General features: G+C 42.0%; 1 protein-coding gene across 2 annotated transcripts in view; it reads left to right on the forward strand.

Moving 5' to 3' along the window:
• The first annotated feature begins 1,015 nt into the window (after window positions 1-1,015).
• Window positions 1,016-18,893, forward strand: part of LOC121866016 (angiotensin-converting enzyme-like) — a 33,160-nt gene continuing 15,282 nt past the window's right edge. Inside the window, exons 1-2 of one of the 2 annotated variants that reach the window (XM_042365596.1) lie at window positions 1,016-1,212; window positions 16,159-16,296. In XM_042365596.1, the coding sequence (XP_042221530.1) occupies window positions 1,021-1,212; window positions 16,159-16,296 (330 nt within the window). In that variant the 5' untranslated portion in view covers window positions 1,016-1,020. Of the gene's footprint in view, window positions 1,213-4,320; window positions 4,452-16,158; window positions 16,297-18,893 lie in introns of those variants that run through there. The other variant, XM_042365597.1, reaches the window with a different exon arrangement.

The following is an 18,893-nucleotide window of genomic DNA, read 5'->3' on the forward strand; positions in this document are numbered from 1 at the left end:
ATTCATAAAGTGCCAGGCTGAATTTCCTCCGTCTGTGTATCCCAGCATTTCGAATCTAACCTAACCTAACCTAACCTAACCTAACCTAATCAAACACGCAACACACTAGATTGTAATGCAATATCGCTTGATCTGTTGTTATATTTTGAATATAATTGATATGATTTCATCTGACTGACATATACCGTTCACTGAATATATTTAATGTAATGTCGAGGTTTAAAAGACTTACGTGTCCCTAGGTTAGGTTAGACTAGCTTAGATTAGGTTAGATTATGCTGCTTTAGGTTAGACTAGGGCTGCGTTAAGTTAGGTAAGGGCTGCGTTGGGGTAGGTAGGGCTGCGTTAGGTTAGGTAGGGGCTGCGTTAGGTTAGGTAGGGGCTGCGTTAGGTTTGGATAAGCTGAGTTAGGTTAGATAAGGGCTACGTTAGATTAGGTTAGGTGTCTTTCTGTGACTTTACCCGCGACTTTTTTCCCTCGATTCGTGGTTGCTCGACATAGTTCGTCTGGAGTCTGAGTGAATCTTATTACCTCTCACTCAGCGCAGTGACCGCCTGTGATTCTTGGCTCCCGCTGCTGAGTAAATACCTGACCAAATGAGATAACACTAGACTGTCGGGATAGAAAATGAAGCGCATTTTCATTACTTACTTTGATGTTTAAATTCGAAAGAAATTGGATGTAGGAAAATCACAATACATTAAGTGCTGCAAACAGTGTCGGATTCATTGTAATATTATCCTTGTGTGTGTGTGTGTGTGTGTGTGTGTGTAACTGCGTAGATTCTCATGCGTATAAAGTGAGAGAAATACAATATTTAGGTTATAATTTTAAGCCGTTCGGGAAGTTGTCACTTTCCTGTCCCTCTGCAATATTGACATTATTTCAGGTACGACAAAATGGTGAGAAAATGTTGTGAGTATAGAAAACGACAATACAAAATGGCACGGTGGGAGGGTGTAGCGCGCCACCCACACAAATTAGGTTATAAAAGGCAAGAGACAGTCAGTGTGGTGGTTATGCTTAGTGAAGGACGGGTCATGGCTGGGTGGAAGTCAGTGGTGGCGATAGTGGCTGTGGTGGTGGTAGTGTTGGTAGTGGTGGCGGCGGTGGTGGGTGCTGTGGTACTGCTTAAAGGAGGTGGTGGTGGTCGTCTTCGAGATAGCCGCCCTTGTGTTGATTGTGATATTTTCGCCGAGAGGCTAGTTCGGGTGAGTATATATTATACTGTTTGTTTTACTGTTAATGTGTGTGTGTGACGACTGACTATTTTGAATAATTATTTTTTAGTTTAGTTTTTAATAGGAAATAGTTTTACATGGAGTGTCTACCAACCCTACCGTGGATGCAAAAGTGGTTTTTTTTTACCATTTAATCAATATTAGCTGTATTAAATAAACTAGAGACTTATCATATATGTATTGCAAGGCTGAGATATGTTATTTTTTAATAGATACATAATAAACATCTGAGCAAACCTTTTATAGACACCACTGAAGAATTCAACGAGGCTATCAGATGCGCGCTCGCCATTTTGGAATCACATGAAAATTAGTCACCCCAGTATATATAAATTGATGACTAATTACCCTAATGCTACCCTCGGTTAAGTTTAAGTTAGGAGTAATATTTCTTAGTACCTGTATAATAAATACCACAGAGCTATGGGGTTCTCACTGCCACTCATGTAACCGAAGAAAAAAATTCGAAATGCATTATAGGTAACTCTTACTAATATTTTCTTAAACTAAATTAATAATTCTTCAGGTATCATAAATGTCTTAAATTTGTTCATAAAACCACGATTAACACCTCTATTGTGAAACCTTTATAGAGTGTTGGAGTTTAAGCGACCCAATAAGACCTCCGGCAACACTCGTACGATTCCTCAAAGTTGTCGTTTTGTTTACCTATCATCGATGGCATTTTTGTCTGGATGAGCGGATGACCAGCTTAATTAACTTATTATACTATGTGACATGAATGAAAATGAAGTGTGACGAACGAAAATGAAGTGTAATATGAATGAAAATGAATGGAAGGTATAAAATCACATCTGTCGAACAAGTGATATCAACAAAAACAAATTACGTAAACAAACACCACGTACGCTTTAAACATTAGGTGAAATGGATATAGAAGGGGAGGATTAAAAAGGTGTGGATGAGGATAGAGAAGGATGAAGGCTTATCCAATGCAGTATTTACAAGGATGGAAGGCGGAACTACAAGAAAAGGATAAGGTCTATTGTCTGAGGCGGAGATAAAGGAAAGGGAGATTGGGTGGGAGGGGGGACAGAAATGAAGGAGAGGAGGCGGGGGAGGAGAGAATGAGGGAGAAGTGGGGGAGGAAGGAATGAGGTGGGGGAGAGGTTGATGGTGGGGAGAGGGAGTCAAGTTGACATTGAAATACCAGAATGCAGAAATGAATGACCGGATGATAGAGATTGACTGTTGGACTGGAGGAAATGCCACGGTGACTGTCCAGAAAGACTCGCTGACAAGGAATATACAGTACATATAGATGGGTAGATCTGGGTGTATCTGAGTAGTTCTGGGTGTATTTGGGTGGATCTGGGTGGATATTGGTGTATTAAGGTGATTATGGGTGGTTCTGGGTGTATTTGGGTGGTTCTGGGAGTATGTGGGTGGGTCTGGGATGTAATTGGGCGGTTCTGGGTGTATCTAGGTGGTTTTAGATGGCTCTTTCCGGCAGGTGTTTCAGAAGGTATCAAAGCGTGTAAAGTTCCCACTATCAATTCCCCGGTGTCTCGTTCATCTGAATTCCTAAAGCTGTTGATAATTCTCTTTCTGTAAAAGGGTAACAGGTGTAAGAGTCTCAGGGTAAAACAACACCATTTTAAGAGTTCATCATAGTTACGTCAGAGTCTCAGTGTAAAACCAACGTCATAATAGTTACGTCAAGGTCTCAGTATAAAACCAACGTCAAAATAGTTACGTCAGAGTTTCAGTATAAAACCAACGTCAAAATAGTTACGTCAGTCTCAGTATAAAACCAACGTCATAATAGTTACGTCAGAGTCTCAGTATAAAACCAACGTCAAAATAGTTACGTCAGAGTTTCAGTATAAAACCAACGTCATAATAGTTACGTCAAGGTCTCAGTATAAAACCAACGTCAAAATAGTTACGTCAGAGTTTCAGTATAAAACCAACGCCATTTTTTTCCCTCGATCTCTTTGTAGTAAGGTGAGCGAGGCAGATAATGATGCACTGTCAGGTCTCTCGTTACTACGGCGCGTGAGGTGTTTGTGAACGTCCGTGAGGCTGGGATGCTCTTATGATTTGTTTTGTTTAATATATTTTTTTTTCGTAATTGGCGATGCTATTTGTGTGTATTCTGGACGAAGGTGTTAAGCCTCTGCATCTAGACGTATTATATAGTTCCCTCTCTTACCAAACTGAAGTAGTGTCGAACTAGACGACTCAGGGTCAATCGGTTCGGAGATTCAATTATAGGAAAAGAAGGGTTGATGGTAAGACGCTACACCCTCACTCTGGAATCGGAGAATGTTTGTCCAGTCGTCTCGTGTAGGTTGGCACTTTTGGAGACAGCTACATGTCCAGGTATAAGTTGTTCCGGATGTCTATCGTACGATTCTATATGTTATGTGAAAACAATTTTAAGAATTTATTGTTCATACAAGCTACGGCACAGATATGGCAGATGAAATGAAATAGCGATGCTTCCTTTCAAAACTCATCAAGAAAATACAAACACATATCTAGTTACTGTTTCAATGTATCCTTGGTGTTGGGGAAGAAATTCGACGCAGGGAGCTGTCATGATAGTGGGCAAGGACCGAGGAGGGTATAGGATATGAAATATTCTAGACCAGCGGGTTGGCGGGCGAGGTGTGTGTCAACCGTGGCCGGATAATATCAGGATGTTGCTGCCTCTCGTTACATTGTTGTGTTTCTCTTCGTGTCTTGTCATTTGATAGAAAAAAAAAGCATCGTCTTTGTTACATAGTCTCAAAACTTGTATGTAAAGAACTCAGATGCACGTCTTTATGGATATTACTGTGTTATCAAAAATCAAAACACCTCCAGTAATATTTTGTTGAACAGAATGCAAAATTTTATCATTAACTAAAAAGAAAATAACAGCTATTTATAAAAAAAGACACTAAAAATCATATTAACTTAGATACCAAGTGGTCATTAGGCCCATTACCCTGATGAGAACAAGATACCTGAGAAATACGACGATACTTTGAGAAATGCGACGATACTTATCACGGAGCGCGTAAGATGCAGTAAACAGCCCAGCGAGAAGTTATAAAAGCCCGTGTCTGAGGGTCGCTTGGGCAGTGCTCAGTATGGCGGGTTATAGGAAGGACGTTCGCGTGTCGGTGATTGTGGTGGTAGTGGTTTGTGGTGTACTTCAGGAGACACGTGCTGCCATCTTCTCCTCCAAAGGTGTTGAGGTGAGGAAGTGAGTGTGTAAAGTTGTATAGACGAATGAGAGACTTATTTACTTAGACACTTTGCTGTATGTTAATGAACTCAAAATACAAGTGTAAAATTATCCTCATACACTCCCGCGTGCGATATACACATCATTCATACAAGCTTCCTGCTGTATATATGTATAGTGTATGTCAAGGTGTATAAGAATAAATACATGTCTAATTAATCCGTAAAAAGGCCAACTTATTTTTTTTTACAATCAGTGATTTTTTATTGTTTTAGTTTATTGGAAATTAGTTCATGTATGGTAGAATGTGTCTGGTTTTAATTCCTATCGTTGTTTTGAATTGAAACAGTTTATTTAGCCAGAAAAACACAGATACAGAGTGGATAATATTAACAATATTAACATGGCTGAGCCAGTTGAGAACCTGAGCTCTCCTGCAGGCACCTGATATATACTATACATTTATCTCAAGGAAGTATTATGTAACATTTAGTATCATCTGGAATAGTACAATAGCATGGTGGTAATAAGAACATCTCATAATGTTACCGCGGTTATCACTTCAATATTTATTTATTTTATTTATTTATTATTTTTTATGATAAGTATATACATAAATTACAGTGGAATTGAAAAACATAAGTATAATGGGGGAGCAGTACAACATGGGTTGTATTAAGGTTGAACAAGAGGACAGAGCTGTCAGGATTATGTCTAGTTGGCAAATATATTTATTGCAATGGTAATTTCCGATAAAACGGTTTTGATGGTACAATAAAAGCAGGTAAATATACTGTAGTAGGTGTTACAAGAAATATTAATTCTTAAACAACAGATATTTTTCAAGAGATGATTTAAAGGAAGGGAGCGTAGTCTTTGCTATCGGATGGGTGGGGGTAAGTTGTTCCACACCTTCACACCGTGATATTTTATGGAGGTCTGGGACTGAGAGGAGCGCATGGGGGGTGGTCTTAGTAGCTCTGGGTGCCTTAAGTTGTGTCATAAGCGTGTCCTGGGTTTAGTCCCCGTTTCGAGATGGATTTGAGAAGGGTGTTATCCAGTGTGACCCGACCTGACCCTACCCTACTTTACCCTTCCCTACCTTACCCTACCTTACCCTACCCTACCTTACCTTACCCTTCCCTACCTTACCTTACTCTTCCCTACCTTACCCTTCCCTTCCCTTCCCTACCTTACACTACGACTCCTGTTGTCTCGGTAGGGTTGTCAAAATCCTTCGTCCATTGTGTCATAATTGTCTCAACACAATTTTGTATGGATAGTTTTTGGAGTGACTGTACACGACCAAATCTGTACCTAAAGTTATCCGGGTCGCGTATTTGGTTAGTACCGTTAGTGGATGACGTTGGTGTTCGTATAAATTGTAACATCATTATTACACAACTATATCCTAGAAGTGGTGTAAGTGTGTGTGTGTGTGGGTTTGTGGGTTTGAAAAGTCTTAGGAGGGAGTTGAAGTTATTAGTAGTTAGTTTAGGGTCTGTCTCCTCCCTCGCATCTTCCCCCCCTCCCCTGGTCATTATACCCTGAGGGGAGAGGGAGGGGCATTGGAATGAGCATACAGCTAGTAATCTGTTGGGTAACTACTCATTAGTATACGTCTGGTGCCCCGCCTACCCCAACCTCCTGCCCACCACAACCTCAGCCCCCTGCCCACCTCAGCCCCCCTCGATACCATTCCCATCCGGCAAAGTCTTCATAAACACTAAAGATCGGATCCTTGAGTTAGAACCTTCTCTCTATAAATAGTTCATCCCAACAGCCGATCAGAATCGTGCATCAGGTCACTGAGATTGTTCAATCAGATCCATGTAGGGAAGAGATTGGTTGGTTGGTTGCCAGAGGGAAGATAATCAAGAGGTCGGTTGGTTGCCAGAGGGACAATAATCGAGAGGGTGGTTGGTTGCTAGAGGAACGGTAATCAAGTTGGTTGCCAGAGGGACGACAATCAAGAGGTTAATTGGTTGCCATCGGGACGATAATCAAGAGGTTGGTTGGTTGCCAGAGGGACGATAATCAAAAGATTGGTTGCCAGAGGGACGACAATCAAGAGGTTAGTTGGTTACCAGAGGGACAATAATCAAGAGGTTGGTTGCCAGAGGGATGATAATCAAGAGGTTGGTTGGTTACCAGAGGACGATAATCAAGAGGTCGGTTGGTTGCCAGAGGGACGATAATCAAGAGGTTGGTTGCCAGAGGGACGATGATCATCGTGGAGAAGAATCCGTATAACAGCACCTCGGTTGGGGGCGGGGGCTATCCAATCGTGAACACCCAAGGCAAAACTGGCAAGAACCCCGGCCCTGCGTCAAGGTCATCACCCCCCCACCCTCCGACATACACACACCTATGACCTCCTACAGGTCACCAGCCGTCACCAACACCTCTTCCCTCCCTGACCAGATATCCCTCCTCCTAGTGACAGGCCTGGCACTAGGGACCTGCCACACTTTGTCATAAACAGATAAATTGTACCGGGATATTTCCCCCCACACACTCATCATTCTGTCACTTTATGTAACTTGCTGACAAAACCCATGACCCTTCAAGCCTTTACGCCCTCAATGCATGAGTCATAAAGGAAAGCACGAACTCCGCATGCTTCCCAGATGGGCGCTGTAAACGCTTCTGCGCTTCACCTTGCACAGGATGTAAGGGGGTGCCCAATAAACTAGCCCCCTCGTGGACAATCTGAATCTGAATCTACACACACACACACCTATAGCGAGGGAGGGTAAGGATGGCGTGTGTTCTTTGGTGCATCTTCAGGTGAAATAAGCTAGGGTGTCTAATCTTCAGGTGATCCCGTTGTCTTGGCATTAATCATATACTGTAAAAGTTTGACCATAATTGTACGTTAATATAAACATATCCTGAATTCCTAGGGGTTTACGTCGCTTCCTTGAGGATATGAATAATTATTTCATTTTATCGTCAACAAAAAATATTGACTTGGGTGATTGGTTGTTATTGCTGTTGTTGTTATTGATGTTATTGTTGTTGTCATTGGTGGCGGTGGTGTTATTGTTGGTGTTTTTTTGTTGCTGGTATTGTTGTTGTTGTTGTTGTTCGAAGACTTATTCAGTTATTTGTATGTGCTAATATTTACGTTAATTTATTTAATTTTTTCAAAGACGTAAAAGTGCTATTCATTACGTTTTTTTTTCCACCAAGTTGTATATAAAACGTAGAAGTGTTGATAGTTACGTCACTTGTTATTTTCCCGTATTTAAGACGTAAAAGGATTATTATTTACGTTATTTTCTTGTTATTTTTCCAAGACGGAGAACTGTTGATAGTTACTAGACGTTATAATTATCGTGTACAAGACTCGGACTCCATGTCATCACAAGAACAAGGAAAGAAACATCATGATTGGTTACTGGCGAAATGACGTCATGATTGTGGGCGATTGGCGTCATGGATATTGGCGAGTGACGTCATGGGTATTGGCGAGTGACGTCATGATTACTAGCGAGTGACGTCATGAGTTTCTGTGTTCTTTAAATACGCCCAGGGTGAATTAGGGTGATGTAAGGGAAGGTGGTACTGGGTTAGGGTGATGATGTGTAGCGGGTCCGGGTTGGGTTAAAGACACTGGGGATGAGTTATGGCAGAGATAAGAGTCAGTCCTGGAACACGTCAAGGTTACACACACACACACACACACACCGGTATTCCCCCCAATAGTGTGGCGTCACTTAGCCCGACTGGGACCTATTGCATTGTTTATCATTCAGTCTCGTATTATTTTGTGTTTTCTCGCCGTAAACGAGCTTAGTTACAGTGACCTCCCTCCATGGCTCAGGAAATAGTGTTGGTCTTCCCTATTTCCTTCTTCGTGTACGAACCTCTGTCCTGCATGGCAGTGAACAGTGGCATTACCCACATGAATCTGACCTCTATACATATATACTGTTAATGAATATGATGTATTTCTTCGTGTACGAACCTCTGTCCTGCATGGCAGTGAACAGTGGCATTACCCACATGAATCTGACCTCTATACATATATACTGTTAATGAATATGATGTATTTCTTTGTGTATGAACCTCTGTCCTGCGTGGCAGTGAGAAGTGATACCACCCTCAGTGTCAAGACCTGACTGAACTACTCAGAATAGGAAAACTGTACTACAAGCTTTGTCAATAAATTTGTTAAACTAAAAACTCCCTCTGTGGCTCAGGAAAGTGTTTTTCTTCCCAGTAACCTCCCTCTATGGCTCAGGAAATAGTGTTGGTCTTTCCAGTAACCTCCCTCTATGGCTCAGGAAATAGTGTTAATCTTCCCAGTAACCTCCCTCTATGGCTCAGGAAATAGTGTTGATCTTCCCAGTAACCTCCCTCTATGGTTCTAGAAACAGTGTTGGTCTTCCCAGTAACCTCCCTCTATATGGCTCAGGAAAGTGTTTTTCTTCCAGTAACCTCCCTCTATGGCTCAGGAAATAGTGTTGGTCTTCCCAGTAACCTCCCTCTATGGCTCTAGAAACAGTGTTGGTCATGGGAGGACGAACACGTAACAGGAACATGACCTCGTCCTTTCTCCTCTCCCCCACTCCCTTCTCCCATTGCATCCCCCACCACTCGTCCCTCTCTCTTCTTCCTTATCACTCCACCCCTTATCTACCACTCCTCTCTATCCTTACCTCCCTCTCTCCACCACTCCATCGTCTCCTCCTCCTTTCGTCTCCTCTCCCCCCTCCACCACACCACTCCTCTTCCCCCTTCCCTCTCCACAAACTCCCCCGTGTCGACCCCTAACCCCAGCGCAGCACCACAAAACAACCTCGCATCGCAAAATGGACACGGCCTTCGTATCTCTCTCTCTCTCTCTCTCTCTCGCTCTCGGGATAGGCAAACTGTACTCCAAGATTTGTCATTAAATTTGTTAAAATAAAAAAAAGTGTTCTTCAGTGTATTCGTGTGTCAGTTCCATCTCTATCTCTCTCCCCCACACACACACACACACACACTATGTAAACAAACAAATCTCTCGTATATGTTTTTGTAATGTAATCTTTCTCACGTCAAGGTTCGGCCCGCTAACTGTACTGTACTGTTACATAAATTATTCCTCAACGTGTAATTTATACATAGTTTGTTTCAATGAATTATTTTAACTGTATACCTGTCATTGTTTGTGTGTGTAGACGCGTGTTGAGACCAATTGTAAACTTGTATGACGATTTGAGTAATTGTCGGAATGTCTCTGTCTGCCTAACTGTCTGTGTTCCTATCTGTCTGTCTGTCTTTTTGTCTATCTATCTGTTTGTCTGTGTCTAACTGCCCTTCTGTCTGTCTTTCTACCTGTCTGTCTGTCTTTCTGTCTAACTGTCTATATTTAACTGGGTTTTTCCTCATAACACTTGTCAAAATGATGGAGACAGAACGTGTGGAAATCTATTTATTTATTATTAAAGCGGAAAAAATACAATACGTTGAAATAAACATATATTTTCGTGGTTAAAATTAGAATTGAAATATTAGTTTAAAGATGAAGTGTAAATATACTGTGTTATGTTTACGATGAGGAAGTCAATAAGGGAGTGAGCGTGTGACCCAGCGACCATCCTGAGAAACAAAAGAGCAACGACTTGATAGATCTCGATTCTCTTACCCAAGGACGTCACGATTCGATCCTCTCTGAAATGTCATACTTTTGGTTGGAACTATACTATAATGTCGCTATATTTGTCCGTTTATCTGTTTATTCGTCATTTTCGGGGTGATAGGCCCTCCCAGAATGGTTTTATAGAGGATGAAAACAAGAAACGTAATAATTATAATAGGTTGAGGAATTTTATCGTACATCCGCCATACCACTATGAGAATTGCATTGTTGTTCCTATCCTAAACTATCGTACCGCATTAAAAAGGAGTGTATCGGGGATTAAACGATAGTTTATTCATATTAAAACGAGCGGAGATTTTTTATTTTTATTTTACGTGTATTAACGATCTTTCTAACTATTTAACTCTCTCTCTCTCTCTCTCTCTCTCTCTCTCTCTCTCTCTCTCTCTCTCTCTCTCTCTCTCTCTCTCTCTCTTACTCTTAGTTTAACACGGGCATTTGAAGAACTGTGAGGCCAGGGACGAAAAGTCATGCTCTCTAGGGTGAGGCTGGCGGGATAGCAGGGTGTTGGTTAGGTTCAAGGAGCTGCCCACGCCCTCTACCATGACTTGGCAACACTGTCCCTAAACCACTCCCCATCATGTATTGGCAACACTATATAAAAATATGATTACTCTCATCTCTTCCTTTCTGCCTCCTCTTCCATTCGTCCTCCTCTTCCTATCTCCTCCTCCCCCTCCTTTTCCTTCGTCGTCTCTGCCTCCTTCCTCTTCACCACCTCTTCTGCCTCCTCCTCTCCTTCTTCCACTCCCACCTCTCTCCTTTACCACCTCTTTCCTCTTCCTCCTCCCTCCTTCCTCCCTCCTTCTTCCTCGTCACGACACAGCCACATAACTCTTTAATCACCAGCCAGGTAATACCTCCTTCACCCTTAACACTCTTCCGCATTAATGAAGATATTGGTTACCTTTAACTCTCATGGGGAGGTTAGGTGAGGGTGGGGAGGTTAGGTGAGGGTGGGGAGGTTAGGGAAGGGTGGGGAGGTTAGGGAAGGGTGGGGAGGTTAGGGGAGGGGAAGGTGGGTTAGGTTAGGGGTGGCAAGCACTCACTATAAGCACATCCCAGTTCGGCGAGGACTAGACCCATCCCGGAAGGGGTTAAGTCATCGTACTCAAGTGGCTAATGATAGTAGTAATATTGTCTACAGGAGAGTTAAAATAATGATGACAATAATAATAATAATAATAATAACAGTAATAATAATAATAACAGTAGTAATAATAATAATAATAGTAACAATAATAATAATAATAATAATAATAATAACAGTTATAATAATAATAATAACAGTAGTAATAATAATAATAATAATAATAATAATAACAACAGTAATAATAATATTAATAATGATAGTAACAATAATAATAATGACAATAATAATAACACTAATAATAATACTAATAATAATAACAACAATAATAATAATAACAGTAATAATAATAATAACAATAATAATAATAATAATAATGATAATAATAATAACTAATAATAATAAAAACAATAACAATAATAAAATAATACTAATAATAGTAACAATAATAATAACAACAACAATAATAGTGACAATAATAATAGCAATAATAATAATAACAATAATAATAATAATAATAATAATAATGATAATAATAATAACTAATAATAATAATAACAATAAATAATAAAATAATAATAATACCATAGAAAATATAGATATTGCAATTGTATTTTTTTCCACGTAATTCTCAAGTCAACTTAGAATTGTTTTCATAATATTTTTCACAATTATATCCATCAATGTAAATCTATATATATATATATTTTACACTTATGCTGTTTGGATAGATAGAACATTTTATATACATTATCTCACTTCTTGAAGCTGAGATAATTATGTAAATACTTCTATTTTCTTAAAGCACTAGTGTCTCCGATGTTTAGGAAGTAAATTTAGGAGAATTTTAAGTGTATTTTAGGTTAAGGTATGACATTTTAACTGTGGTGGGTCTGTGTTGCTTCCTGGTGGTGGGTGTGGTAGTGGTTGTGGTGGTTGGTGTGAGCCGTTGTTGTGGTGGTTGGTGTGAGCCGTTGTTGTGGTGGTTGGTGTGAGTCGTTGTTTTGGTGGGTGTGGTAGTCGTTGTGGTGGGTATGGTAGTTGTTGTGGTGGGTATGGTCGTTGTTGTGGTGGGTGTGGTCGTTTGTTGTGGTGGGTATGGCCAGTCGTTGTTGTGGTGGGTGTGGTCGTTGTTGTGGTGGGTGTGGTAGTCGTTGTGGTGGGTATGGTCGTTGTTGTGGTGGGTATGGTAGTGGTTGTGGTGGGTGTGGTCGTTGTTGTGGTGGGTATGGTCGTTGTTGTGGTTGTGGTGGGTGTGGTCGTTGTTGTGGTCGTTGTTGTGGTGGCTGTGTGAGTCGTTGTGGTGGGTATGGTAGCAGTTGTTGTGGGCGTGGTAGTTGTTGTGGTGGATGTGGTAGTTGTGGTTGATGTGGGAATCGTTGTTGTTGGGTGGGTGACTGCAGAAGATCGTGAGTGTTTATGTGTGGTCACGTGTGTTTATAAGGGAGATGTGATTCTGGTGACGGTACTGTATTGTATTGTTATTGATGGTGCTGTACCTCTACCTGACACTGTACCTCTACCTAACACTGTACCTGTACCTAACACTGTACCTGTACCTAACACTGTACCTGTACCTAACACTGTACCTGTACCTAACACTGTACCTGTACCTAACACTGTACCTGTACCTGACACTGTACCTGTACCTAACACTGTACCTGTACCTAACACTGTACCTGTACCTAACACTGTACCTGTACCTAACACTGTACCTGTACCTAACACTTGTAAATTTCAATTTAACACTCTGTATTTATATTTGTAATTGCTGTGTTTAGTAATTAACTATTTATTTCAATTCTTTACTAGTTATACCTCGGACACTACTCGGGTATACCGGACAAACTCGGGTATATCGGACACTACTCGGGTATATCGGACAAACTCGGGTATATCGGACAAACTCGGGTATATCGGACACTACTCGGGTATATCGGACAAACTCGGGTATATCGGACAAACTCGGGTATATCGGACACTACTCGGCATATCGGACACTCTCGGGCATATTGTATCAAACTCGGGTATATTGGACAAACTCGGGTATATCGGACAAACTCGGGTATGTCGGACACTTATCAGCCTTCCTCTATGACACCAGGGACTGAGGTTGCGGTTGGAACTTGTCTCGTCACAACTTTTTTGTGGGGGGGGGAGGGGGGGGGCTGGGTGTGGCGCTGGTCACTTTCGGACACTACCTGGCTATACCGGACACTCCTGGGAGTTACCGGGCTTCCCCTATGATACCGGGAGACTCAGGTGTGAGGGAAGAGGGTTGTGAGGTATGAGGGGAAATGTAGTAACTGTGTGTGTGGCGACCTCTGGTGTAATGGTCAGCATGCTCGCCTCGTAAGTGAGCGGACCCGGGTTCGATCTCCGTACAGGGTGAAACTGTGGGCAAGTTTCTTTACGCCATTTGCCTCTGTCTACCCAGCAGTAATTGGTAACCTGGAGGTTAATCGATTTGCGGATCGTGTTACGGGGTAATGGTTAGCCAGTGCAGTTGGCGAGTTGTCCGGTCTTCTCGGACTATTCCTTGACACTGGGTCATGCAGCTCGTTAACTCAGGGTGTGGTTGTTGTGTTGGCGACAGCTTCTACACCTTAAACAAATTCACCTCGAGGTGGCCCTTGGGCCGGCCATCCTCGTTACACGAGGGGCAACCATTATTATTGTGTATGTATGTTTGGCTTAAATCAAACTATCGACACAAAACCTAGTTACCAAGAATGACAACAGACGGACGGGTGGAGGTACGGACGGGTGGATGGATGGACGGACGGACAGACGGACGGGTGGAGGTACGGACAGACAGACGGACTGGTGGAGGTACGGACAGACAGACGAACGAGTGGATGGACGGACGGACACAGACAAACAGACGGACGGGTGGATGGACGGACGGGTAGTGGGGGGCGAATACCCAAATAGGACTGACGTTGCCTAACAGGTTTTTATACAGGTGGGTCTAGTAGTTAAACTCTTATAAAAAGTAAGAAATATACAATGTTGCTTTCACTTATACTTCTGGCTGGGTAGACGATGCTGGTGAGAGAGAGAGGGGGGGAGAGAGTGGGGTGGGAGGGAGAGAGGGGGTGGGAGGAGGGAGAGGGAGATTTAAAGAAGGGGAGAGATATAAAAAGGGAGAGAGAGACGGAGAGAACGAGAGAGAGTGATGTGAGAGATAGAAGGGGTAAGAGAGACAGGAAGAGATAGAAAGGAGAAAGTGAGGGAGAGAGAAGGAGAAAGACAGAGCAAAGAGAAATGAGATATAAGAAAGAGAAAGGGGGAGAGAGAGAGAGAGAGAGAGAGAGATAAAATGTTTTGATAACACTCAACTCTACAAAAAGAGACACAGCTAGACTATAAACGCGATAACTTGCCGGGCATTAACACCTTCCGAAACGACAAGTAAACAAGAGCTGGTCGTCAGATAGGATTAAATACCCTCTTTAATACCTTATAGTTGCCGTCGATCCTAACCTCTATAATATTCTAACTCTATAACCCAACCCTGATATGCTCCGTTGATTATACATTAAAAAAAATATGGTAAGAAATTATAGAATGTAATATTAATGCGTTATAGAGATTATTATTAAAGGTTTGTGTAGAAATATTGATAAAAAACGAATTTTGGATGACAGAAAGGTGATGAATCGATGTATGTGTGTGTGTGTGTGTGTTGGCGGCCATAAAGGGGTGCTTCGGTATTTATTGGTCTCATTAACACCATACTTACGCACCATATGATGACCCTTTTTTAGCTGTAGTTGTTGATGTCCAGGTCTTTAAGGCACTGTACTCCAGTGCCTTCACTTCTCAGCTGGGTGGACTAGGGGTGACCCGGGCTTGTACCAGTGACGATTTACCGTGGTTAAGGTCACGACTATCGAGGTCAAAGTCGTTGGTCAGGTGACGTCACTTAAAAGATCTCTCGACATACTTCATATTATTGTTATTATTATTATTATTATTATTATTCTCCCTCTCTCTCTCTGTCTGTTTGTCTGCCTGTCTCTCCACTGTCTGTCTGTTTATATATTTGTCTGCTGTCTGTCTTTCTGTCTGTATATCTGTCTGTCTGTCTGTCTGTATATCTGTCTGTCTGTCTACCAGAGGACTTTCGCGTGAACAAGTTAAAGCCGCCACTTAACAGAATTAACTTAATGTTGGTTTTCTTCTTCTTCTTCTTCTTCTTCTTCTTCTTCTTCTTCTTCTTCTCCTTCATCGTCATCTTCTTTTTTCTTCTTCTTCTTCTTCTTCACGTCAAGACGTGTTTTATACAGGACTTTAAGAGATGAGGTCAAACCCTGTAATTTTAGAGGTCAAACATAGTTTAAAAGATCATGATGCCAAAATGGTATAGAGTTCTTCAAGGCACCGACGTTGGGTGGTGGGGGGGGGAGTGCCTATATAAATCTATGTATAGTGTATGGTGTGTATAGTGTATGGTGTAGGTGATGACCGTATGTTTATGTATACAGTGTATGGTGTGTATAAATTATAGTGTATGTCTTTACCTTACTTTATATAGGTACAATATATGAGTTATTATTGATCTTTTATTTATATTATAGTTTATGTTATAGAATGTGATATATAATGATATATTCCCTCCACTATCCTCCCTTCTACATCCCCTCCTATCCCCCTCCTCCCCTACTCCCCTATCCCTACCCTATCCCCTCATCCCCTCCCCAACCTCCCCTATCCCCTATCCCTCATCCCCTCCCCCCCAACCTCCCCTATCCCTACCCTATCCCTCATCCCCCTCCCCAACCTCCCCTATCCCTACCCTATCCCCTCATCCCCCTCCCCCCAACCTCCCCCTATCCCCACCCTATCCCTTCATCCCCTCCCCCCTTCAGCTCCCACCCCCCCGTACCCTCACCATCATCCAGTCCACATACAGAGATCAACACTAACCTAATCTAACCTCACCACCGCCTTGTTCATAACCTCACACAGGGGACCAACACCAACGAGGTAGAGGCCATCAACTTCCTGAGGCAGTATGACCGAGAGGCCTCCATCATGTGTAACCGGTTCATGGAGGCCAGCTGGGACTACAATACCAACCTCACTTCCTTCAACAAACGCAAGATGGTTAGTTCTCGTCTTCCTTGTTCTTGTTCTTCCTTGTTGTTGTTGTTCATCTTTTCCTCCCCCTCCTCCCTTTTCTTCTTCTTCTCCTTCTCTTCCTTCTTCTTTTACGACATTTTCCTCATTTTCCTCGTTGTTCGTCGCCTCCTGTCCCCCCTCTTCCTCGGTGTTCGTGGTTTTTCCTCGTTCTCTCAACCTAATTGTTTGATCTTAATAGTAGCGTGACATCACACATCACTTTTGTACCCTAACCTTGGGCCAGAGCCTTGTTTTGTGTGATAAGGGGAGTCCAGAGTGTGTGGGAGGGAGAGGGAGAGGGATAGGTGGAGAGGGGAGAAGGTTCACTAGGCTGATGAATCCCTAGTGGGGGGGGGGGCTTGGAATCGATTTTTTTTAGTTTAACAACTTTATTGGCAAAGCTTGGCGTACAATTTGCCTACTCTGAGTACAGTAATTCAATCAGGTCTTGACACCCGGACACTATCACTGTTTACTGCCACGCAGGACAGAGGTTCATACACAAAGGGGATAATAGTATAGGTCATTGGGGCAGGGAAAAAACACTTTTATTTGAGTTGCAGGCTGCACTTTTCAGGCATCGTTTGTATGGCTGTAACAAACACCTGTGCAAAATTTCATGCCATTTCATGCATACTTACCCTGCCGCATCGCGAACGACTTTTTGTCAACTTTTAGTGTATACCAAAAATTAGGTGTCATTTAATGTTTTCCAGGATAATGATAAATTTTACATGGGTGACATCGATTTAATTCACATGTTATTTTACAGGTACACCGTATAGAAAATCATTACAAGTTCATATTGAAATTCTTTTTTGTGCGGAACCTTGGCATCATTTTCCTAGACAATAATCTTTGCCTAATATATCCATCTCTCGATTCGTATCCCGTCACTTCAGTGCAAGCTTCAGTCATCACTTTTATGCCTCTCTCGACCGCCTGAGTGCTGTTTGGCCACTTGGGCACCACTAATGGTGTCTCAAGAATGTCATTAACCTGTAGATTTGACAGAGAAGCAATGTAAGGAGGCTCAGTCTTGAGTTCATTCCTCCAGTTAATCATGGAATGATATTTTTTTGCTTGCCACTTTAGTTTCGGAGTCACCACCTTTCTCATGGTGACTACAGGAGGCACATCCTCATTCCCATCTCCATCTTTGCCCTCCTCATCAGTATAGTTTAACAAATTCTCGTCAACAGCAGCATCAGAATCTTCCTCCTCCTCTTCAGATCTGCCAGTGCATTCTTCCTTTTGCTGATTCTCCTCTCTAATTTTTCTTATCATTGAGACAGCTTTTTCTCTAACAGTCATGTCCTCATCTGCACACATACCAAGAAGAAGTTGATCTGTGTGGGCGAAGTATGCATTTCTCTGGACAGCCTTCTTCACTATCGTCTCCTCCTCACTATTCAGGTGTTTCATATATAGCAGGGACTGGAATACGTTCCTTGAGCCGTGTGTTACGTAAGGGTGTATCTTGATGTAAAACCACATTGGAGCACTGAACTTTATTATTGTAATGACAATTCTTTTCAACTCATGGCTGGGTCTTGATGTTGCTACATACAGCCTGAGGATTCTACTCCATAAGGTGTTCCACCTTGACACACAGGGAGGACCTGGCTCAATAGCAGCCAAGTCATCTTCAACAACACCTGTGATAACTCCTTTACAAATCCTATACAGGTATTTCTGATCCCAGGACAGATCTTTCTCCACTTCATCATTAAACACAGGGAAATCAGGGAAACTGACTGGCTGGAAGGCGACAACTGGAAGCTCAGACAAAGACTCCTTGATCTGCTTTCCAATGGGACCACGCCAATGCTCAGGACCACTTGGTTTACCATCATAGTGATAAAAAACTGCGCGGAAAGGCAGCTCATTTCCGTGAAGCTGACATATGAAATAATGGAGCGGGTGACCAAGTAACATTTCAAGATGATGAATGACTCCATTTTCTGATCCTACATTTACATTGGTTCCATCACAACCAACACACACAATGGGCTGCTGGGTTAGATTTTTCTCCACCAGAAACCCGTGAATAGTTTTGGCAATCTGCTTTCCGTGTCCAGTCTTGGGAGTCACATGTGTGAGATATTCATTGCCAGGCTCAACCATGATGACATAATGATCTTTCACCATCATCCTCGAACTGATAATCAATATAGACATAGCACCATACTCATCTGCAACAAGACAACTTAAATGAAATAAGAGATATGAAAAAAAAAGTTGATAAACACTGAACAGAACATTGCACCGCCACAGCGGCTGTTTGGCTAGTACTGTAGGTAAATTTAAAAATTTCAGTAGAAAATGCGGCAGACTAAACCTCGACATATCAGCTTCAAATTTGGCATGGAGTTTTAGATATGTATAAGGAACAATGCCTGAAGAGTGCAGCTTTGAGCAAAATTTCACTGCCCCCTATAGGTCATATTCTTTAATAGTATAGATCATATTCTTTAATACTATAGGTCATATTTATGAGGGTGATATCACTGTTCACTGCCACGCAGGACAGTAGTTCATATACAGTATAAGTTATATTCTATTTGAGGATTAATCAGAGT

Source organism: Homarus americanus, unplaced genomic scaffold, assembly GCF_018991925.1.
Source record: "Homarus americanus isolate GMGI-L3 unplaced genomic scaffold, GMGI_Hamer_2.0 scaffold9729, whole genome shotgun sequence".
NCBI classification, from domain to species: domain Eukaryota; kingdom Metazoa; phylum Arthropoda; class Malacostraca; order Decapoda; family Nephropidae; genus Homarus; species Homarus americanus.